The 23,719-nt window shown below is 36.5% G+C and overlaps 3 protein-coding genes and 1 long non-coding RNA gene across 5 annotated transcripts; 1 reads left to right on the plus strand and 3 right to left on the minus strand.

Annotated features, from left to right (window-relative positions):
* Positions 1-4,047: 4,047 nt before the first annotated feature.
* On the plus strand, positions 4,048-19,400 carry LOC130468106 (uncharacterized). The gene is made up of 7 exons (XR_008928506.1): positions 4,048-4,178; positions 10,140-10,198; positions 10,776-11,072; positions 14,941-15,100; positions 16,874-17,476; positions 17,580-17,779; positions 19,126-19,400. It is a non-coding gene; the product is annotated as an uncharacterized lncRNA (long non-coding RNA).
* LOC110782005 (wax ester synthase/diacylglycerol acyltransferase 11) lies at positions 7,168-11,795 on the minus strand. Its single transcript, XM_056837815.1, has 5 exons — positions 11,225-11,795; positions 10,545-11,120; positions 9,536-9,886; positions 8,940-9,077; positions 7,168-7,721 (listed from the first exon to the last, which is right to left on the minus strand). The coding sequence occupies exons 1-5, from the start codon at positions 11,438-11,440 to the stop codon at positions 7,581-7,583; spliced, it is 1,422 nt and encodes a 473-aa protein (XP_056693793.1). The 5' UTR covers positions 11,441-11,795; the 3' UTR covers positions 7,168-7,580.
* LOC110782057 (wax ester synthase/diacylglycerol acyltransferase 4) lies at positions 15,278-18,007 on the minus strand. 2 transcript variants are annotated; one of them, XM_021986120.2, is made up of 5 exons: positions 17,601-18,007; positions 16,940-17,527; positions 16,399-16,749; positions 16,159-16,296; positions 15,278-15,613 (listed from the first exon to the last, which is right to left on the minus strand). In XM_021986120.2, exons 1-5 carry the CDS (start codon positions 17,829-17,831, stop codon positions 15,467-15,469), a joined length of 1,455 nt encoding a protein of 484 aa, XP_021841812.2. In that variant the 5' UTR covers positions 17,832-18,007; the 3' UTR covers positions 15,278-15,466. The 2 variants fall into 2 exon arrangements, with proteins under 2 accessions (XP_021841812.2, XP_056693792.1); XM_056837814.1 differs by having other exon boundaries at positions 16,940-17,524; positions 17,601-18,006.
* A 90-nt stretch (positions 19,401-19,490) lies between the features above and the next one.
* On the minus strand, positions 19,491-23,694 carry LOC110782004 (wax ester synthase/diacylglycerol acyltransferase 4). The gene is made up of 5 exons (XM_021986048.2): positions 23,297-23,694; positions 22,286-22,867; positions 21,022-21,372; positions 20,288-20,425; positions 19,491-19,825 (listed from the first exon to the last, which is right to left on the minus strand). The coding sequence occupies exons 1-5, from the start codon at positions 23,510-23,512 to the stop codon at positions 19,679-19,681; spliced, it is 1,434 nt and encodes a 477-aa protein (XP_021841740.1). The 5' UTR covers positions 23,513-23,694; the 3' UTR covers positions 19,491-19,678.
* Positions 23,695-23,719: the final 25 nt, after the last annotated feature.

Below are 23,719 nucleotides of genomic sequence, written 5' to 3' on the forward strand. Positions count from 1 at the left end.
GATAAGTTGATAAGTTATCAACTTATCATCAACAAAATAATAATCACTGATATTTATGCCGGTGATTGTGACAAATCGGAACAAAATAATGATAGTTCTTGAGCCGGGCCGCCGGGGTCATCTAAATTCTTGTCTTATTATGTTATATCTTTAAATATGCCGTGAGTGGTTAGAATTTAGTATGAATCTTTCAACAACGTGGGGTAGGGGCGTAGGGTTAGCTCCTTTTTAGCTGAACCAGTATACTACTTTTTAAGTACGGAGTATATAAAGCCTGGACAATTGATAGAGTGACCCTAAGGCTTGGTAACCCATTTAATATTGAATTTTGATTGGTTACAAATGCATTGAAACTTTACTTACAACAACCAAACATTTTCCATAAAGCCCTATTAAAAGTGATTGCGAACTAATTTTTTGTCCCGCAACATAAATTCTAGCAGATCAAATTTATTTATTTGAGCTTATTGATGGCATGGCTGTAATATGGATTGTTGTCGTAGGCCAGCGTTCATAAAGATTATTCCCTCCGTCCCACATTACTCGTTATATTTACCTTCACACGAAATTTTAGGTGATAAGTGAGTGTTTGATATATTATCAATTGTTATTTTATTAAAAAAATAGATGTGATAGACTGATAGGAGTTAGTGGAATATTTTTTAATTGGAAGAGAGAGAGAGTAGGGATCAACTTGTGCAAAGTGCAAACACACACCCCTTGATTGTTTACTATAACAATGTTATTACCAGTGATCGATTGCATGTTTATATTGGTGTATGACACTTAATTATACTCCCTCTATCCCTTAATACTCGCCCCACTTTTCTTATAAAGTCGTCCCTTAATACTCGCCCCGTTTCTATAAATGACATACTTTTACTAATAATATATATTCCTACATCCTTAAAAGAACATTAAAAAATTTAACTCACACACACCCTTTTATTTGACACATTTTCCACTAACTATATTAAAAAAAAAACTTCACTATCTACTACTCCTTCCATATTTATCTAAGGGATACACTTGCCTTTTCCGACCGTATTTATTTTAGAGATACACTTGCCATTTTTAGTAACTTATCAACCCCACCATCTAATTAAATAATACATCTAATTTACCATATGACCTACCATCCTATTAAACAAATAATTTCATAAACCCACCCTACCTCCCACCCCCAAAATGACATGGTCCCCACTTGTTTACTTATTAAAATATCTACCCAACCCCACTTGCTTTATTGTTTTATTTCATTCAATTCTTCTTCTTAATACCCGTGCTCGGCCAAGTGTATCTCTTAAATAAATACGGAGGGAGTATCTTCTAATACATTAATAAGTCAAATAAATTACCTAAAAATCTGTACCGGTCAAATCGAGGCGAGTATTAAAGGACGGAGGGAGTAGATTGCCATATTTGTCTTTCTTTATTGTTTCCTTTGCCGGTGCTTGAATTGACAAAATGACACTGCATTATTGTTGTCCTCATCATTACATAATAGAGTTTTATGCAGCCTACATGTAAGGTTTTTGTCTTGTTTGTCTTACACTCCGTATAATTTGTCAATAACCATAGAATGATAGATCAAGGTCATAATTATTACTAGTATTCCCTACATGGACCCGTTTATCAATTGGTCATTTGTCGCATCACAATTCACAAGCGCGCTGTTGTCCAGGAATGGCATAGTTGAATGGGATAACAAATGTGCCAAACTGATTTATTTTGGTTACACGGAAACCAAGAAGAAAGAGACAATAAAAAGTTATGGTGCAAATACAGTCAATCACTTTTGGGTTCGGATCGACTTAATGAGTTGAGAGATTTTAAATACGTATTATATTTTAATTAATTTGTGTAATAAGTATACAAAATATGAGAACAGATTAACTAAATTTTATACAAAAGTTTATATATAGTCAAATTCAAGTATTCAAACTATAACTTGGTGTATAATTCAAATTAAAATCATATGTACCCAACGATAGTAACAACAACGACATTATTATGCTTAAAATTGCTCATAATCTCATTTATTTCTATAAATATATATTGATTTTCAATCGGTCGGGTCAAAAGCGGATTCGGTCTAGTTTTGACCCATTACTTTTCAGGTTGTTCGGGTTCGGGCAAAATCGGGTTACGGGTCACAAAGTCTCGTTCAGGGCCTAATATTTTCGAGTCGGGTAAATTTTTAACAGGTCTAGCTGTAGGTGTTGTTTTCATTGCACCGTTTGTCCCTGCAGTTTCGCTTCCCCTAAGAAGATATGTCCTTGATCTAGGGGGATATTGGTTCTGCTCCATCATTTTCCTGTTCTCCTCCTTTTGTTGCTCGTATGCAATTGTGGTTTCATTTTCTCTTATCTGGATGGATATTAGGATTAGGGTAATGGATATTGCTGAAGTATTATTGCTGACAGGATACGAAATCAAATGTGTTTAATATAGCTTAATGGAATTTGTAGGCTGAAGATTTGAGAGGAAAGAAGCTTGTGAATTTTGGGACGTATTGGGCCCTTCAAATGGACGTAACCTCCTTAGTCCAAATTAGTAAGTATCCCTTAAAAATGTAAAAGTGGAGGAGTCGAGTCATCTTTGTCTTATCCCTTAAAAAGGTATGTAGAATTGTTTGTAGGCTTAAGGTCATGAACCAATATTAGATTTCATGAGTTTGGGCTTTGGGACCCTTAGTTAGGCTCAATGGAGTATTCCGTACAAGTGTACAACTAGTCCTCTCAAAGTAAGTGTATTCGTCTGGACAGTTTTGCGTGTTCTGAGAAAATGAATAACCCCGTACAACTAGTCTCCTTACTTGCAAAAGTTTGCAGAATGGGTATATGATATGATTTTGTATTGGTATATTGACTAGCCCCTTTAAATTGATGCAACTTGCTCAGGAGGCGAGGGTATGGAGATAATGATGTCAATTCAGTTTGCTTGCTCTCGATGACTAGCCCCCTTGCTTTTTAGGTTGACTAGCCCCCTCATCTTTTAGGCCTTACCCCTTTGGTTTTTAAGCCAACTAGCCTCATTCCGTATTTAGGCCGGCTAGTCCTCTAGATTTTTAGGCCGACTAGTACTCCTGCTTTTTTGGACGACTAACACAACATAGTACGAGTGTGTTGTAAGTCTGCCACGGTATAAGAGGCACGCGGCGAGCCATGGGTTGTACATATACAACCTAACACTGGCCGACAAAACTTTGCACATTATTTTTACCCAATTAACAAAAAAGCTTCAAATTACTAACTAGTCCGCATACATGTAGGGATGTCAATGGGGCATGTTGGATGCGGATGTAGGTACCTCCATCCCCATCCTTACTTAAAATTTGCATCCCCGTCCCATCACCCATGGCGGGTACAAAAGTCATCCTCATCTCCGCCCCATAAACTAATCCATCCCCGTCCCACCACCCAATTGGGTATCCATCCCATTTTTATTCCCGCCCAATACCCGCCTAATTTTTCTTATTTAGCAAACATTTTCCATATATAAGGAGTAATGAAAGTTGACTATAGAAAAAAGAAAAATTATCTTATGACTAAAGTAATATATGTAATTGAAAAAAATACCGGTTATAACAAAAAAATCCAAACAAAAAACTTAAAAATCTAACATAAATTCATATTATCACCTAAACATGCAAATATATCCACACTCACCCCATCATCCATGGCGGGTAGGAAGCGGGGCAAGTGGGGATGGGGCGGGGCGAATGAGCGGCGGGGCGGGCAGGGATGGGGCCGGTTCAACACAAAATCTACATCAGCCCCATCACCCATAGCGGGTGCGATTTTTTACCCATCCCGCCCCATCACCCGCCAAATCTACTTCCATCCCCACCTACTTGGGGCGGATACGGGACGGGTCTCTCACGAGACCCGTCCCACTGACATCCCTACACACATGAAACGATTTTACCCGAACACAATCCGACACATAGAACGGGCTGTGCATGAGCTTCTCTTACGGCCCGGTGTGGCACGACATGAGTTTTCTTCGACTCATCCTAGTCAAGGGCCCGGTGTGGCGCCCGGCCCGGTGTGGCACGAGCGGCGCAGGGCCCGCACGTGCCCATCCATAGTAAAAATAAAATTACTTTCAAGTGAAATATGATCGTGAAAGATCAAGCGGCACCTCCGACCACCTTTGCTGGATTTGTTGTCCAGGTAAAAATCCTCTCTCTGTTACTATGCGTTTGCTTTTTAATCGCGGTTTCTCTCTAGTTCAATTGCTTTGTCAGTTTGTCACTGTTCGTGACTGTTTTGATTGGCAGTTAAATTACCGATTTGTCAATATTAATGTATACTTTGCAATTATGGATTCATAATGCTTCAATTCGAATATTATCTGTGGAATTCTGTAATTGGGTTTTGTTTGAAGCTGCCTTTATAATTGGATATTGCATTTGAAGCTGTTAATTGGTTTTAGTTTGCTAAAATTGATGCAGAATTTAAGAAGATTATATCGTAATTAGGGTTTTAAAAGTATCAAGTTCTTGATTCCTCAATTAGCAGGTGTAAGTTAGAAAGAGAGGCTATTTTTGAATTTAAGAAGCTTATATTGTAATTAGGGTTTTAAAAGTATCATGTTCTTGATTCCTCACTTAGCAGGGGGGTAAGTTAGAAAGAGAGACTATTTAGCTAACCATTTGTTAGCTAATGATGATTTTATCTGGGCATTCAAGTAGAACCGGCTGTTAATAAGACTAGTGGACTAGTCTGTATACTACCAATTGGATTTAGGATTATTGGAAAAACTTCAATTCAAAAAACCGTACCTTTACAAGAATGTCTATGATATTATTGACCCAAAAGACAACAACTAAACGAGATGCAGAGTCTCATCCACCCCATACCAACATGTACTTACATCTTGATCTAGCTAGTACGTATCTTTATTGTTTGATGCCTATACCAACATGTATCCACATCTTTATCTATGTCTTTATTGTTTGACGCCATTATTCGCTCTTAATTCTTAGCGGCCTCATTTGTCAACTCGAATGCATTCTTGATGGATGATTCCAACATTTGTGATTTTATGAAGCCCTTTTTAATCCCTACTTCAATCCTTACAGTTTGCATGTAACTCATAATTGTTAGTACTAGGCTCTACAATTCGGTAACATAGAACCATTAGTGATAGAAACGGCTGGGTCTATGAGAAATACGAAATAGTTTGTTAATAAAAATAGTAGGTAGAAAACAAGTGGTTAGTAAGGTATTGTTGAGATCTTATGGACAAACCACATATAAGTGGAAATGGTTCCCTACATTAGAGAATGAGAGAGGATTAAACCACTTTATAAGGCTAAGGAGCTACTTGTCTTATTACCATATGATTTATAGATAGGAATATCCGAATATCTTTTGGGATGGTAAGCAGTGTGAACTTTCATTCTCATTAACAAACATTTGTTGCACAGGACCATTTAACAACGGAGTAACCAAGATGTTAAAAGTGGAGTAGAAGGAGTTGGTGGCCTTGGTGCAATAAGAAATGGATGAAGAGATTATATTACTATTTTTAGGAGTTGGTGGCCTTGGTGCAATAAGTAGAAGGATCATGACTTTCATGCTATAACAAAAATATTATCCATTTTGGAACTGCAATTTGCTGGAGTGGATTACTGAATTCCAGATCCAAAATTTCTACCCAAACTTGGAAAAATCAAGGCCAGTCTTATGATAAAAGCCCAAATTGGTTGGGTCGAAAAAATCTAACAGCCTACCAATGACAATAATTATGGATTACACTAAAACTATTGTTGGATGTCTATTTTAGCAAGACTTGGGACCTGGGAGTGTAACATTGTATGATAACATTTATTTTTGCGACTAAAAATATTTTATCCTACAATTTCCATTTCGGGTAATGGGAAGAACTTCTGGTTACGGAGGGAATAGTTATTATGCCCGGCCTTCAGTGACCTGTTTATCAATAGGTTATTTGTTACTACAACCATTGCCTGGGATAGGCATAGGTCACATAGTTGAATGGGATATCCAATGGACCATAGTGATTTTGGTTACAGGAGTATTGCTACTTTGATTACAGGATATCCAATGATCAAAACAATTGCTACTTTGATGCTTATGCTGGATGTTGGTGCAATTTCGTACTCCGTATGGTACCGACTCTCTGTCTCTGTGAATTGAGATCATATATTTAAAATTTACCAACCCTATTTCCTTGTAGAAGCATGTAATTTGTTCAATTCTTATATTAAACTTTAAAATCAATCTGTAGTTCTTTTTTCGAATGCATGTACTTAATCCAAAGGGCTGTCCTGAATATTTGGGGGCCTTGTGTATACTCCATCCATCCCTCTTAAGTTTTCCCAATCTCCTTTTTGTTTTGTCTCTTTTAGTCTATGCCATACCATGAATGGCTATGAGTAACCACGTGTCCACCCCTTTACTCTCACATATACTACTTTTGGTCCCACTAATTTTCTCTCTCATCTATTCCACCAAACAAAAACTCAAAAGAGTATCCATTCCATAGATAAAAAATGCGGTATCGGTCACGGTCGCGGGATCGGTCGCGGAGTCTCGGTAACGGAAATGTTGCGTTAGTCGCGGACCATGTCGCGGTTGTCGCGTAGGAATTTGAAATTTGAAAAAGAAACCCCATGTCATCCCCATTCACTACCTACCGTAGTCCCCCTCCCCTAAACCGTATACGTGACATAATTAAAATGAATTCCTTTGTCTACCTTCTCTCTCCTCACTGGTTTTAGATTTGAAAATGGAGTTCTCTACTCTATTTCAATAAAGTTTCTCCATTTCTTTCCTTTTTCGCTTTCTTTTTGTCGAAAACATGGGAAATTTGGCTGAAAATCGAGTAGATGTGAGGTTTATAACGTTTAATGCGGACAAAATTCGTTCGTATCGGTTGAACCGGCCGAGATCTCGCCGTTTTTAAAAACACCTTTACAACTCGGGATATCTCGTATCGCCAGCCTCCAAAACCTTGTTAACTCGGGCGATACGAGTTAACTCGGGCTAGTTTTTACATCATGATCCATTCTCCAATGGGGGCAAACTTAGAGTGACTGAGGGAGTATCAATATAAGTTTTAGCGAAAGCACAACAAACAAATCATGAAATCTTAAAAGACTTTTGGTTGCAACTTGCAAGCGTTTATAAGATGGAAATGAAGTCGCAAGAATACAAGTGTATGTAATAAACTAAATATAACTACTAGTGAACCATTTTCTTCTAGTATTAAGAGAATAACCCACATATAAGTTGATATTAATTGTTACACAATAAAAAAGACGGATAATAACCAACATACACTCATACAGGGATATAAGAGTAATTAGACTAGTTGACTAGTCTGTGTATGACAAATTGGATTTAGGACTATTTAAAGGAAAAATCTTCAATTCAAAATACCATATTTGTAGAGAATGCTTATGATATTGTTGACCTAGAAGACAACATAGGTGCTGAGTCTCATCCACTCCATTCCAACATGTACCAACACTGTAAAAAAAAACATGTACCAACATTCTGATCTAGGTACTACATATCTTTATTGTTTGACGCCCTTGTTTTCTCTTAATTTGTAGCGGCCTCGTATGTCAACTCGAACGCATTCTTGATGCATGATTCCAACCTGTGTGAGTCTATGAAGCCCTTTTCAATCCCTACTCCGATCCTCACAGTTTGCATATAACTCATAATTGTTAGTACTAGACTCTGCAATTCGGTAACATATAAACCATTAGTGATAAAAAATGCTGGGTGTATGTGAAATACAAAATAGTTTGTTGGTAAAAATAGTAGCTAGAAAACAACTGGCTAATTAGGTATCGTTGAGATCTCATGAAAAACCCCCATATAAGTGGAAGTGTTTTCCCACATTAGAGAATGAGGATTAAACCACTTTATAAGGCGAAAGAAATACTCCTCTCATCATCATATGATTTTTAGATAGGAATATCTTTTGGGATTTTAAGCAGTATGAACTTGCATCCTCATGTAAGAGCATGTTTGGAATACCATTTTTTAAGTGTTGTAAATGGAATTAACTAACTAATTTCATTCCCCGTTGTTAGGTATGATAGATAGGTATCAACTCCATTTCTAAGGGTAACCATTATCACCTACTCCTTACCTTTCCTAACCTTGTGGTAACAAAACGATATCCTCCACAATTTGGTACAAGGGATTCCTTTTTTTAGGTATTCCAAACAACAAAAAATGGTAACACTTAACGTTATAATTTTCTCCTCCTTAAATGTTTCAATTCCATTCCCCTTCTTGAATTAGGCTCTTTTCTCTTCACCTTGTCTGGTCTGATTTTTCTAGTTTATGGTTTTGTTTGACTCTTCATTGCTAGGTCAGGTCTGGTTTGAATTTTTCTCGTCAGGCTGAATGTTTGTGTGAGTGTTTTTTTACCTTTTCTGGTTTTGTCTGGTATGCTCTGAATTTTTCTTTTTTGGTATGATTTTAAAAGAATAAGTAATAAGCAATAAGAATAAGGTAAAGAGAACATATCCTTAATGTCAAACATCAGTACATCACTAAAGAATACACTTAAAACATTGTTGGGTGTTTGTTTTAGCAAGACTTGGGAGTATAACATTATATGCTAACATTTAATTTTGGGATTAACATATTTTATTCTACAATTTGTGTATCACTTGTGTGCCACTGATTGATATTAATGTAATTTAATTAGAAAATAACAAGTGGTTAATCAAGTCAAATAAAACCAATAGGAGGGAGTGACGCACAAATGAGACACAAATTGTGGGTTACAGGATTTGTACTCTTATTTTTGTATCCAACGGTGTTTTTTTCCTGCTTATTTGATCAGGTTTGTTCATTAAATTGAGCAAAACGTACAAAATGAGCAAAAAAAAAAAACCACCCTCGAGTACACCTAGCTTTCAGACAAGATAAATTTTGTACCTGAGGACTGCCGGTAACCATAAAATGCATGCCTTTAACTGGATGATCAACCATCGTCACTCGTTCAATTGGACCAATCATGTTTGTCATTAATATGCTTGCTTTATTCGTTGTACTCTGGATAAATTCAGCTGCTGCCTGAAAGACAATTTAACCATTGTTCAATTCTTTCCTGGTTTTCGTCAAAGTTTTAACAAAAATTTCTTTATTGATAATTTCTTTTGGTGAATTTTATAAACTTCCAAGGGGAAAAACAAAAAAAATTGGACAAAAATTATGCCATGAACTTCTATACTATCAAGTATCGCAACCTTAGATTATATACTGATTGGATACCCTGATTGCTTATTTTATTACATCCATGATGTATTTAAGCTTTTTGGAATTGGCTTTATAGACGGCTCTTACCGTGTTGTGCAACTAGCTTAATTGGTTAAAATTATGGGATGGTATCCAAGACCTGCATTGGAATCCCATCCCTAATCATGCATGTGTTCACTTAAATCTAGATCAAAAACTAAAATAAAGTCTGATTAGGAAATTAAAGCTTAGCATTTGAATAAAAGAAAGTAGAAATATATCATTCATTCATTTACCTCAGGTCCTTTGCATTTCCTTAGCAGCTCTAGGCACTGAGCTGTTAGATAGACTGATGGTGAGCTTTTGAACCTAGAGATCTGTTTTCGTGCTTCATAGACATAGTCAAGGGGGTTCGAGCATTTGTCATTGATTAATTGAGGTATTGCTATATGCAAAAATGCAAATTGGTTCCCCCATATTTTCATTTGTGCTTTCTTCATTTGCTCAGCGGTCATATAACCTCCAATGTTCCTAGTGTTAAACAGCACCAATGCCGTTGATTCTGAGTTTCCAGATTCTGTATCAGTTGCTTGCATGTATTTTCGAACCCCGAGGAAAATTATGCCTGCAAGAATGTCATTTACCGTCTGCAGGACAGCATGAGTATACTCAGCAACATGAACTTGTTATGCTTAACTGTTGAGGATAACGTAGTTATCACATGATAGAATATCATGTGATAACTACGTTATCCTCAACATTAACTCGTAAACTGCATATGTGTTAAGTTGACCCCTTCATACCATAAATTATACACTTGATGGAGTTTGGATAGAAGGAAAGTTTATGTTTTCTAAGTTCTATTCAATTATAATTTGTTCTCCTTGTTCTATCTTGTAGGAAATTTTCAGAATTGCTTGTGCTGTACGCACGGTGCGGTTTAGGTGGGCTCAGCCAGGGTAAGACAACTGTTACTATCACCATTTCAAATATTACATGCTTAAGATAAAAAAAATGATTTTCACCTATTTCTATTTTCTTACACTCTTTATTTCTCTAGATTATGTGTTTTCTGTGACTGCTTCAACTATTTTGGTTGATTATAGTTGGCGTAAGTTACATACGCACGGACCTGATGTTATCATGAATTCATGATGGTTGTATGGTGGGAACACATTTTGTGCCCTAAGCTTCCGACTTATGAAAAAGGTTCACTTTATAATGGTTACTTCACCACGGGGCTATAAAATGTTGAAGTGCTACCATGTAATGTAAAATATAAAACTAGAGGGACAAATAACTTACTGCGCCGAGTTTTGTTTTGATAAATTTGATTTGGTCTAGGGATAGTTCTATTGTCGAGATCTTCATTGGGTGGAAACCCAGACCTTCATTTCCGGATCTGATAGGTGTCTTATCATCTGCCTTGCAAGTGCTTTTTAGAAAACTCCATCCAAAATTATAAACACCGTTGTAGATTGCTGAAAAAGTTCTTGGCACCCAGCTGATAATATTCATCTTGTTGTTTGTAACTAGTGAGCTTGATCGTGTTGAAGGGAAAGTTAACGGAAGGGAAGGATCATCTGCTCTGTTCACGCCGGACAGAAGTACTCCCATTAGAGTGTAGCCGTCACCAAGTGCATGGTGAAGCTTCCAGATGAAATGACCCGCTGCTTTGCTTGTTGGGTATTTTATAACATGAAGTTCCCATAAAGGCCTATCCTGTGGTAATGGATCCACTGTTATTTTTGTCAGATATTCATCAAAGTACTTGTCGTATGATTCAACCGATAAGCCATCTGGGACGCTAGGGACGACAACATGATCTTGAAGGTTCACTTCCACTCTTTTCCATTGTTTTACATCTTTATTGTCAGATATCTGCTAGAAGCAACGTTTAATCGGTTATTGACAACGTTTTTAGTTTAGAGGCCTGTTAGTGACTGTTTGAAGTTGAATAAGAAAAGACTAGAAGAGAAAATTACCATGATAGATGAAAATCTGGGGTTCATGGGTAGGAAGACATCACGGAGTTGTGGAATTACACACGAGTCATCTATAGGAACATCAATTTCTAGAATGGCAAGGACACAAACAGACAACACTTTGCTGTTGAAGTATTGTCCGGTAGGTGATACGGGTTCTGCTTCATCATTTTCCGGTTTGCCTCCGTTGGTTACTATTTGCAGATTTGGAGTCATTTTCACGGATTTTCCGGATTATAGTTGTAGTGCAATAGGTGGTGCTGTTTTTTTTTTTTTTTTTTTTTTTTTTGCCTTTGTTGGCTTTGGTGATTAAAACAATGAATTGGCAACGTTGAAGTGGTGTTCTACTTCTGGCTGCTATATGTTGTGGTGATGGAAGGGAAACAGCTCTGTGGAATTTATATACTGAGATTTGAGAGAAAAGGAAATTGTGAATTTTGTAGGATACACAAAGGCCACAAACACTACACACAAAAAATGTGCAGAATATAGTCTGGTAGCAAACCATGACACGACAGTCGTCAGATGCTGACATTACTGCTAGTCTGCTACAATCATAGAGATTAAGAAACAATCAACCAATTACAAAGTGATATTTTTTCTTGAAATTATGGAGGTAACTACTCCAAAAGTTAAAAGTATATGTTATTGTTTTCTTTGCACTGCTTAACTCTGCATCAATGTTTTCAGGTTTGTTGTAGTTTTATTTGCATTTGGAGTATCCTGTTTGATCAGCTAAGCTAATCAAATGACACACACAGAAGTAATTCCACAAATGTATATAGGTTGTTGTCAACGAAATATACATTTGATTATCTGAATGTTAATTTAGTGATTAGGTTTTAGTGTATATGATAGAAGTCCTTATGCTTCCCTCAACCTGTTTGTCAATTGTCATTCATCTTTCGTCAGCCTACTCTAGGGTTGTACTGGTACATCATATGTTGGGTTTAGTGGAGTTAGTTCGAGTCAATGGAGGCATAAGGGATGTTTCACGTCCGCTCTCTAGTGTAGAATCTTGTCCCTGCAGAAACTTCACAGAAACATGAATTTGGGACGGGAATCAGTGGCGATTCGTGTTTGCTCATTTGTTGATTATTGTTATTGTTTGTTATTATTGTTCTGTTGATGATAAGTTGATATTTTTATGCTGGTGAATGTGACAAATCGGAACAAAATAATGATAGTTCTTCAGCCGGGCTGCCGGGGTCATCTAAATTCCTGTATCATTATATCTTTAAATATGCCGTGACTGGTAAGAATTTAGAATGAATCTTTCAACAACGTGGTAGGGCTAGGTCTTTTTTAGGTGAACCAGTATACTTCTTATTAAGTGTAAATCCCTACTGAAAGTGATTGCCAACTAATTTATTGTCCCGCGACATAAATTCTACCAGACCAAATTTGTTTATTTGAGCTCATTGATGGCATGGCTGCAATATGGATTGTTGTCGTAGGCCAGCGTTCATAAAGAGTACTCTCTCCGTCCCAAATTACTCGTTATACTTACCTTCGTACAAAATTTTAGGTGATAAGTGGGTGTTTGGTTATCAATTGTTATTTTATTGAAAAAGTAGATGTGATAGGAGTTAGTGTGATGTACTTTTTATTGAATGAGAGAGAGAGTGTGGGGACCAAACTTTTGTTAGTGGGATAGAGGACAATATAATAATTGTGAGACCATTTCTAATTTGAAAGTGTAACAAGTAATGTGAGACGGATGGAAAAGGAAAGTGTAACGAGTAATGTGGGACAGAGGGAGTAATAATTTTTCTTTGTCAACTTGGTCTCCTTCTCCAATTTTTATGGGGCATTTCAAGTTGAATACATAAAGTCTTAACCATTTGTCCACCGGAGAACCCAATCCGAACAGACGTGTACCTTTAATCGACTTGGACCCGAAATTTTGGTAAAACATGTAACCCGTGACCCGACCTGTAAATGACCTGACATAATCGATAACTGTATCCTGATATTGTATGACCTGAACCGGTACCACACGCCTGACCAGAAGATGACCTATAACCGAAAGGACTCGACCGACAATAATCCGGACCAGATTCGATACCTGACCAAATATCTGAACCCGTATGTAACTCGACACAACCTGTTAGAGGCTCGACCGGCGCCTACCCAAATTACCTCCACCTGTTGAAAATCATACGGAGTACTTGTCATTGACTCGGCTAAGTAGTAGCTCTAAACCTTTATTCGACCTGACCCTTATTTTAACCAACCCGAAACAACTAACACTTGTTAATCTAGAATTGAAACAACTATTTTTGAAATTTTTAAATATAAAAATTTGAACCAACATTATTGATATGATTTGTAATGCGTGTAGTTATTTCATAAAGGGGACACCAAAAAGTCAAAGACCTCGGCAGTTCTCTTGTAGAATAAAAATGAGATGGTTGTAAACATATAATCTTATAGAGATTAGTTGTAGCCTTATATTTATAAATTGTTATACAATTATACGTTTATATTCTTATATAGTTATATATAGTCTTCTAGAGTTTTTGTGGAAATAGAGTAATAAAGCTATATAGTAACAGTATAATATAGTTATGATGTAGTTACAATATACTAGAAGAAACTTTTCGTTGCTATGATGTAGCCAGGTGGAATCCCTCCTCCCTAGTCGTTACCACTTCTTAAAGCAGCTTGTGCAAAGTGCAAACACACAGCCCTTGATTGTTTACCAGAATAATGTTATTATAGTGATTGCATGTTTATATTGGTGCATTGGCACTTAATTATAGATTGCCATATTTGTCGTTCGTTATTGTTTCCTTGCCAATGCTTGAATTGACAAAATGACACTGCATTATTGTTGTCCTGATCATTACATAACAGAATTTTATGCATCCTGCATGTGAGGTCTGCTGTCTTGTAGATTTTGCTCAATAACCATAGAATGATAGATCAAGGTCATAATTATTACGAGTATTCCCTACATGGACCCGTTTATCAATTGGTCATTTGTACCACCACAAGAGCGTTGTTGTCCAGAAATGGCATAGTTGAATGGGATAACAAATGTGCCAAACTGATTTATTTTGGTTAGATGGAAACCAATTAAGAAGAAAGAGACAGCAATAAGTTACGTTGCAATGGGTAATGCAGCACAGCAGCAGTATCGTTGTTTGAGATGCTATGCATTTAGATGAAATAAATTAGATGCTTTGAAAGGTTTATGCGTTGGCGAAATTAATTGTACATGGACAACTATGAACTTATGAAGATTTGTAAACCATGATCTCTCAATCATCCATGAACAACTATTTTTTTCTGTAAACGGTGGGAGATGACTTTCCTAACCCCAATAATTAATTCCATTTCCTGCATGATATTAAAGTGTAGAGTGTCGAGACTGTCAAGTACGAACTACGTATTTGCTGTGGATGTCGTTTTCATTGCACCGTTTGTCCCAGTAGTTTCGCTTCCCCTGCAGCTTCTTGTTGTCCTAAAAGTTAAAGATATATCCTTGATCTAGGGGGATATTGGTTCAGTTCCATCATTTTCCTGTTCGCCTCCTTTTGTTACTCTTATGCAATTGTGGTTTCATTTTCTCTTATCTGGATGGATATTAGGATTAGGGTAATTGATAATGCTGAAGTATTATTGCTGACAGGGTATGTTTACCGCTATAATAACTTATTGGAGTTTGTAGGCTGAAGATTTGAGTGGAAAGAAACTTGTTAATTTTGCAGGATACACGAAGATCACAAACAGTACTCAAAAATAAGCAAAGAGCTAGAATAGGGTCGGACAGCAAACCGCGGCAGCTCAGATGTTGACATTACTGCTAGAATCTTGAAATTATGGAACTCTCAACCAATCACAAAGCACTATTTTTCTGGAAATGTGGAGGTAACTCAACCACAAAAGTTAAAATTTCATTTCCTGCTTTATATTCTTGTTAACTATGAACTAAACCCATATTAGCTATATTTGTAATTAACTCAATGTTATTGTTTAATTTGTTTGCACTGCGTGCTCTGCACCAATGCTGTCATGATTGTTGTAGCGTTATTGTGCATTTGAAGAGGTATAAAAGTCGTATTAAGCATCCCGTTTGATAAGCTAATCAAATTCTTTAGGTGTATCCGATGTGAGCAATACAAAGAACCATTTTCTTTGGTTCAAGTATTTATGGTGAAAAAAAATCTTAAAAAGAAAAGTCGCATCCATACTAATACAACATTTAGTAGAAGTGTTTTGGTTGTTTGACAATCATTATTTGCTCTTTGTCGCTGCCTCGAATATCAACTCGAATGCATTCTCGATGCATGAGTTTAACTTCTTTGAGTCTATGAAGCCCTTTTCAGCTCCTACTCCAATCCTCAAAGTTTGCGAGTAACTCATAACTGATATTACCAGGCTCTGCAAGTCCAACCCATGAGTCAATTAACTAAAATATCTAAAGAGAATTAGTAGTTAATCTCATAAAATTATGTCAAGGTGAGAAAGTTGGGAGTATAACATATAGTCATATAGAGCTGGTTATTGGACAAGGTAGCCCAATGGGTATAGGGTTTGAGTCAAGTTAATAAAGTTTTTATTGGGTGGGGCTCTTATTGGACATGACCTTTATTGGACAGGTTGAATATGGGGTCAAACTTATAACACAATAAATTTTAAAACTAAAATAGTTATGATATTAAAAAGCTCATGGGTAGCTTCGTATTCGCATATGATTTTTTTTTTCATTTCTCCTTGTTCGTTTAATGACCCGCCCACTATCGGTTTGCTATTGACCCATGACCCAATTTGAACAACCCATTAATCCATTATTGACCCGCTAATTTTGACCCTTTCATTATCCGACCCGCTTTTGACACGTACTGACCCTGGCCCGACCCGACCCGGCCCGTGCAATAACCAAGTCTAATAACATAGTATGTATGACTACATTTTGCTTTGCTTACCTGAGGATTTCCTGTAATCATGAAATACATGCCCTTTATAGGATGACCAGCTAACGTCACTTGTTCGACTGGACCTATCATGTTTGACATTGTCATGCTTGATCTACTCAATGTACTATGGATCCGTTTAGCCACAACCTGAAACAAGGTTCAAACACAGAAGGTTCTTGATATTGGTAAGAAACTAAGAAACTGAGGTCATACGTGTAATTTCATAAAGAAATTTGATTGTTCGTGTACCTCACATCCTTTGTATTCCCTCATAATCCTCAGGCAGTGGGAAGTGAGATAAACTACTGGTGAACTTCTGTACCTCTTGATCTGTTTTCCTGTTTTATAGACGAAATCAAGAGGGTTGGAGCATTTATCGTTGATTAATTTAGGCAGTGCTATATGCAGAAATGAAAATTTGTTTCCCCATATTTTGGTATCTGCATTAATCATATCGTCAACTGACATGTAGTCTCTTTTAATCCTGGTGTTGAGAATCATCATTGCTGTAGACCGTGAATTGCAGAATTTCGTTTGAGTTTCTTGCATGTAGAGTCTAGTCCCCAGAAAGATTATCCCTGAAATCGTGTCATTTACTGTCTGTAGGAATAAAGATGCAGGTTTATCAGTAACAATGTCATTTTGTTAACGCATATACTTTTTACTGACATCAGGAATTCAGGATACTGATCTGGGATCATACACTTTTTGCTTATTTTGACAGTTATACTCAATAAGACAAAGAGTAATCTGCAACAAACTAACAAAGAGATCAAAAGGGATAACATACCGCGCCTAGTTTTGTTTTGATGAATTTGATTTGGTCAAGAGAAAAAGCAAGAGTGGAAACATTGATTGGATTAAAAACCGGATTCTTGTTTCCGGACCTGATAGGTGTCTGATCATCAGAAATGCAAGTGGTTTTCATAAAACTCCATCCCAAATCAGAAGCTCCTTTGTAGATTGCAGATAAAGTTCTTATTGGCATCAAACTCAAACAACTTTTGGTATTTTTCATCTTAACTTCTGACAACTTCCCTCGAGTTGAAGGGAAAGTTAAAGGAAGGGAAGGATCGTCTGCTCGTTTCACGCAGGAAAGAAGTGCTCCCATCAGAGAGTACCCGTCACCAAGCGCGTGGTGAAGCTTGAAGATCATATGCCCTGCTGCTTTACTTGTTGGGCAGTTTATTATGTGAAGTTCCCATAATGGCCTTTCTTCTGGCAGTGGCTCCGAGCTGATTTTTGTCAGATATTCGTCAAAGAAATTGTCGTATGATTCAGTAGACAAGCCTTCTGGGAATCTGGGAATGTTAACATGATCATGAAGGTTTACTTTCACCTTTTTCCATAGTCTTACACCTTTCTTGTCAGTTATCTGCTACAATAAAATTAAGCTTGTACTTAATTGACTTTTTATTTTTAAAGTGCAGATTGAAAAGAAGATAATTTACCATAATAGATGAAAATCTGGGGTTAATGGGAAGGAACACGTCTCGAAGTTGCGGAACTAGACATGATTCATCAATGGGAACTTCAGATTCTAGGATGGCTAGAATACAAGTGTTCAAAGTTTTGCTGCTTAAGTACTGTCCTGTAGGAGATACAGGTTCAGTTTCAGATTCAGGTTCAGGTTCGTCATTTTCTTGTTTGCCTTCTGTTTTTATTTGCAGTATTGGCTTCATTTTTTTGTCTTTCTATTTGCAGTCTTGTAATTTTGAAGGATACAAATATGTCTGATGTTGCAATATTACTGCCTGATCTATATGAAACAAACTAACTAGAATGATTTTTTTTTGTTCTTTCCCAGTGGGAAAGAGAACAATTGTGTGATAGGCGGTTATATATTGTGGTTGTTTTAATAACTTGATTGACGGCTCGTTTGGAAGGTGATAAATAATGGTAATGGTAACAATTATATACATAGTACTACTTAGGTTAATAATGAACGGCGGTAATGGTAACATAACTGATGGCGGTATGTGTTATTTGTGAAGACGATGTTGGGGTGCAGTGCTAGACCATCAGGGGTGTTAATTGTAATTTTTTGTAGAAGGTAACATTCTGTTTAATACTTGTTAAATTTCAGAGAATACGTATGGGCCTAGGCAATCTAATAAGGAGGAGGAGAGTTCGGCCCGCTTATAAGTCTTATGGAGATTCCACAGTCCACACTAAAACTAATTGGCAATAGTCAGATTAACTCATCAAGCTTATAAGTTGGTATTTTTTCTCCTTCCCCAATGTGGGACTACTCACGCGTGTGTATAATTGGGTTTCAAAAAGAAGTCATATTTGTCCCCTTGAGTTGTAGTACCCAATATCTGAGATTGAAATCCTGTATGTTGGATACGCGTTTCCTAGGTACCGATTTACAATGAACTTGATGGAAAATACATCCTTAGGAGGTAGGAGAAGCATTACTGATGAGTACTATCGACATTGTCCTGGAAATGATTTTGTCATACCAATAAATTTATTTTAACACACAGACATTTTTCCGGACACTACTCATATATTGGTGTGGCAAAATCAATTTTCGACATTTTCATAAAACTTGCCAAAGACCAAATGAGCCGTGAAAGTATAGAGGAAATGGGTTTGACTTTGATACTAGCGTATGCCATTGACAATGTTGACATTTATTATTGCTTAGGAATTTTACCAATTTCTCACTAATTTTTGAAAGAGACTAACGAACCATTTTGCTAATGGATTGGAGATTTGGAGGGCATGAATTGAAGACCATGTAGAGTGTGGGCCCATCCAAAGTAATATTCTTGTGGCGCCATTTTACGCCGCATTTACTTAATAATGCCCGCATTTATGTTGTATGATGCTTTTCATACCTATATTTATATAATAATGCACATATTTATTCTGTGTAATGACCGGTCTGTCCTTAATTACCTAAACTCTTGATTCTAACTTTTTTTTTTTTTTTTTTTTTGTGTGTGTGTGTTTTTACAATGATGCTAGGTGTGTAAATGAGCCTGATACGTTCGCGAACAAGCTCGAGCAATTATTTAAGGGCGTTTACTAAATGAGGTTAATTTACTCGTACACCTTGTTCTCTTCTACAACGTACTACGTACATCTCAAATTCGGTTTTTTTTAGCTTAAATTGTTTTCACCAATTTGCTACTGCAACCTTTTCATTAATTCGTACAATTTATTTATACCAACATAACTTAATATTGTTAATCTTTTACTTGATTCTGGTATAGTTATACAAGGAATTAGTAATTACAGAGTAATATTAAAGTGATTACTATGAATTGCACAACTCACATAGTCACATATGGATTTTCATGGGATCTTAACGTTAAGATGAAAACTGTGTATGAAGCATACTGCATACTCCGTAGTAATTTCTGCACTAGTTGTAAAATTATTGTACTCCGTACTATTACAGCAATATATGTTACGTTATATCTTAGCTATATGATATTCTATATATATTACAAGCGTATGGCGATATAAGCAGTACAAGAAAACATTCAGTAGAAGATTTTTGGTTGTTTGATAATCCTTAATTGTTCTTCATTGCTGCCTCGTATATCAACTCGAACGCATTCTCGATGCATGAATTCAACTTCTTTGAGTCTATGAAGCCCTTTTGAGCTCCTATTCCAATTCTCAAAGCTCGTGAGTAGCTCATAACTGATATTACCAGGCTCTGCAAGTCCAACTCATGAGTTAATTAACGATATAAAGTTAAGAGAATAAGTAGTTAATTACATACACAGATGTTGAAAACAGACTATAAACATGAAAATTCAAGACTTAATAGTTAAAGTGGACTGATGGGAGCAAGAAACACAATTAAGAACATAAATATAGAATGCGGAGATTTAACGTGGTTCACTAACAATGTGTTAGATGCGTACACAGGCAGCGGAAATGAAGCTTTATCAATCTTGAGGATTACAAATCACATAATACGATTAGGTTATGACCCAAAAAGTTTATATAGTAATCTCTAGACATATGGAAAAAAGTCGTAGAATAAGACAAAAATAGATAACTCTACTGTTGGGGCGTTGCAGTATGAGAACTTGATATATTCAAAGCATATTCTAACAAACATATAGTGACTTAGTGAGGACTATAAGGAATGTCTACATTCTGCTTTGATTACCTGAGGTGTGCCGGTAATCATGAAATACATGCCTTTTATCGGATGACCAGCTAACGTCACTTGCTCGACTGGTCCGATCATGTTTGACATTGTCATGCTTGATTTACTCGATGTACTATGTATGTGTTCAGCCACTGCCTGAAACAATTTAAGTTCCAACATTAAAAGTTCTATCTTGATGATCTATGACTAAAGAAGTGAAGTCATTAAGAAAATGTGCAAAAAAAATTCGACTAGTTTTGGATAAAAACGGTTGTGGCTCGGATTAGGCTTCGGGCTGAGTGATGGGCTTTGTACCTGAACGGCCTAGGCCACGCTAAGCCCACTTCTGGTGGCAGGCCAAATCTTTTTAGATGGGACACAAAGCCGGGCTGGGCCTACGTGCCTCGTGTCTGGGCATGTCGGGCTTCAGGTCAAGTCCATGGGCCATGACCCTGGATGGTCCTGCCCCATGCCAAGCCCGATTGTGACAGGCCATGATAGGCCGGAAAAAATAAAAAATGGGGGCATAAACCCGTGTGGGCCTATATCGGACCGTGGTGGGTCATTGGGCCTAAGTCTATTTTCAATAAATTTAGCGTGCTTTGTAGTGCTTTTTCCAAAAAATACGGTGCAGACTCGGCCCACGCCCACAACTTCGTGCCCGGGCCGGGCCGGCACGACTTCTTGAGTGTGATCAGAAGAAATCGAAGAAAAACAATATTTTGGTAAAGAAATGTGATCGTTTCATGTACCTCAGATCCTTTGTATTTCCTTATAATCTCCAGGCATTGCGCGGTGAGATAGACAACCGGTGAATTTCTGTACCTCTTGATCTGTTTTCGTGTTTTATAGACGAAATCAAGAGGGTTAGAAAATCCACCATTGATTAATTTAGGAAGTTCTATATGTAAAAAAGAAAACTTGTTTCCCCATATTTTGGTATCTGCATTGATCATTTCGTTGACTGACATGTAGTCTCTTATAACCCTGGTATTGAGCATCATGACTGCTGTAGATCGCGAATTGCAGAATTCTGTATGAGTTTCTTGCATGTAGAGTCGAGTTCCCAGGAAGATTATCCCTGAAATTGTGTCATTTACTGTCTGTTTACAACAACAAAAAACAGATGCAGGGTTAATTATCAGTAATTAACCATGTGTAATTTTGTTGCGGAATATCTTTTACTGACATCAGGAATTCAGGATAATAGAATTTTGTTGCGGATTATCATGCTTGGGATCATAGATTTTTGCTCTGAAACCGGTTTCAGATGAAACTCCGGAATCTATTGATATTAACTTCAGAGCGGGGATGGAAATGGGCCGGATTCGGATCAGGTGGAGCATTATCCACATCAATTTGCTCCACCGATTTACCCATCACCCGCATCCCATCCATCAGGTGATATTCAGTTGAAAAACTTAAACCAATACAAAATTATCACCTAATAATATGCATAATTATTAATGGAAAAAAAAAGAGAGCTTATATTCCTAGTTTATTTCTGGCACGTAGAGCTACTTCTCATTACCACAATTTACAACCAAAAGAAATTCAACATCTTTAATAAAATAATGGACTTATGTTTAAAATATTAATAATACTTGGTACTTCCTATGTTTGAAAAATATTGAACACTTTTACTAACATGTTGTCAATATATAACTTTGACCATAATTATCTTTTTCAAAAGAGTTATTAAATTTAATATTATGAAAATATATAATGAAATAAATTCGACAACATTATATTGGAGGATAACATTTGCTTTTGATAAATTAGTAAAAATATATAGTCAAAGTTGGTATATGAATAGTGACAAACTAAAAGTGTTGCAACTTAAGAAGAAAGATAATCATAAAATAAATCCTATCACCTGCTTTTTTAACCCATTTAATTAATTCGGATTTTCATCCGCTTTGTTATAGTGCATGGGTGAACATGTCATTAGATCATCAACTAGATATTTCCATCCCTACTTTAAAGTAATCAAAAGAAATCGAAGAAATAACTTACAGTGCCAAGTTTAGTTTTGATTAATTTGATCTGATCCAGAGAAAATGCAAGAGTTGAAACTTTGAGAGGATTAAAAACCGGAACTTTCTTCCCAGACCTAATAGGTGTTTGATCATCAACAATACAAGTACTCTTCATAAAACTCCACCCAAAATCAAAAACTCCTTTGTAAATCGCACACAAAGTTCCAGTAATCAACCTCATACATCTCATTGTATCATTGCTCTTAACTTCTGAAAACTTCCCTCTAGTTGAAGGGAAAGTTAAAGGAAGTGAAGGATCATCTTGTCTTTTCACACATGAAAGAAGTGCACCCATTAGAGAGTATCCATCACCAAGTGCATGGTGAAGTTTGAAGATCATATGTCCAGGTGCTTTACTTGTTGGACAGTTTATTATGTGAAGTTCCCATAATGGCCTTTCTTGTGGTAGTTGATCTGAGCTGAGTTTTGTCAGATATTCGTCGAAGAAATCGTCGTATGATTCAGTTGATAGGTTTTCTGGGAATCTGGGAATGATAACATGATCTTTGAGGTTTATTTTCACCTTCTTCCATAGTCTTACACCTTTCTTGTCAGATATCTGGTACAACAAATTGAAATTAAGCACAAATGATTAGAAGGTGCACCTGGTTATATGTAGTTGTACATGTAACTGGGTTAAAAGCACATTTTTACGGTTTAAAACACATTTCTGCGGTGAAAACATAATACATTTGCTCAGAAAAGTTTTTTTTTTTTATGTTAGTGATTGTGTTGTACTTAACAAATATGTGCTTCTAAAACGGATTGTGTTTTTTGTTTGTAAAAATATGCTCTTAAACGATAAATATGTGCTTTTAAACAACAAAAATGTGATTTAGAAGGATTAAGAATACAAAATGACCTGGTTGCATGTAGAGCTACATGCAATCTGGTATACCTTCTACTAATTGTCAATTAAGTACGGTATGTGTTAGACTGTTGGTAACTGATAAATGTAGAAACAGTTGAAGAGAAGATGATGATTTACCATAATAGATGAAAATCTGGGGTTAATAGGAAGGAAAACGTCTCGAAGTTGAGGTATTGCACAGGATTCATCAATGGGGATTTCAGATTCTAGGATGGCTAGAATACATGAATATAAGGCTTTGCTGTTTAAGTATTGTCCTGTTGGAGATACAGGTTCTGTTTCAGGTTCATCTGCATGATTTTCTTGTTTGCTCTTTGTTTTTATTTGCTTCATTTTTTGTAGTGTTGTAAATTTTGAAGGATACAAATAGAATATGTGATGTTGCAGGAATGTTGTCTCATAAGATATGAAACTAAAACTAAAATGGTTTAGGTTATATTCTTAGAGGGAAAGGGAACAACTTGTGTCAGAGACTGTTATATATTGTGGTAATGATAGTAATGGTGATGATAAATTATGGTATTGGTGATGATAAATTAT

The sequence above is a fragment of the Spinacia oleracea genome, chromosome 2 (assembly GCF_020520425.1).
Source record: "Spinacia oleracea cultivar Varoflay chromosome 2, BTI_SOV_V1, whole genome shotgun sequence".
In the NCBI taxonomy this organism is placed as follows: Eukaryota; Viridiplantae; Streptophyta; class Magnoliopsida; order Caryophyllales; family Amaranthaceae; genus Spinacia; species Spinacia oleracea.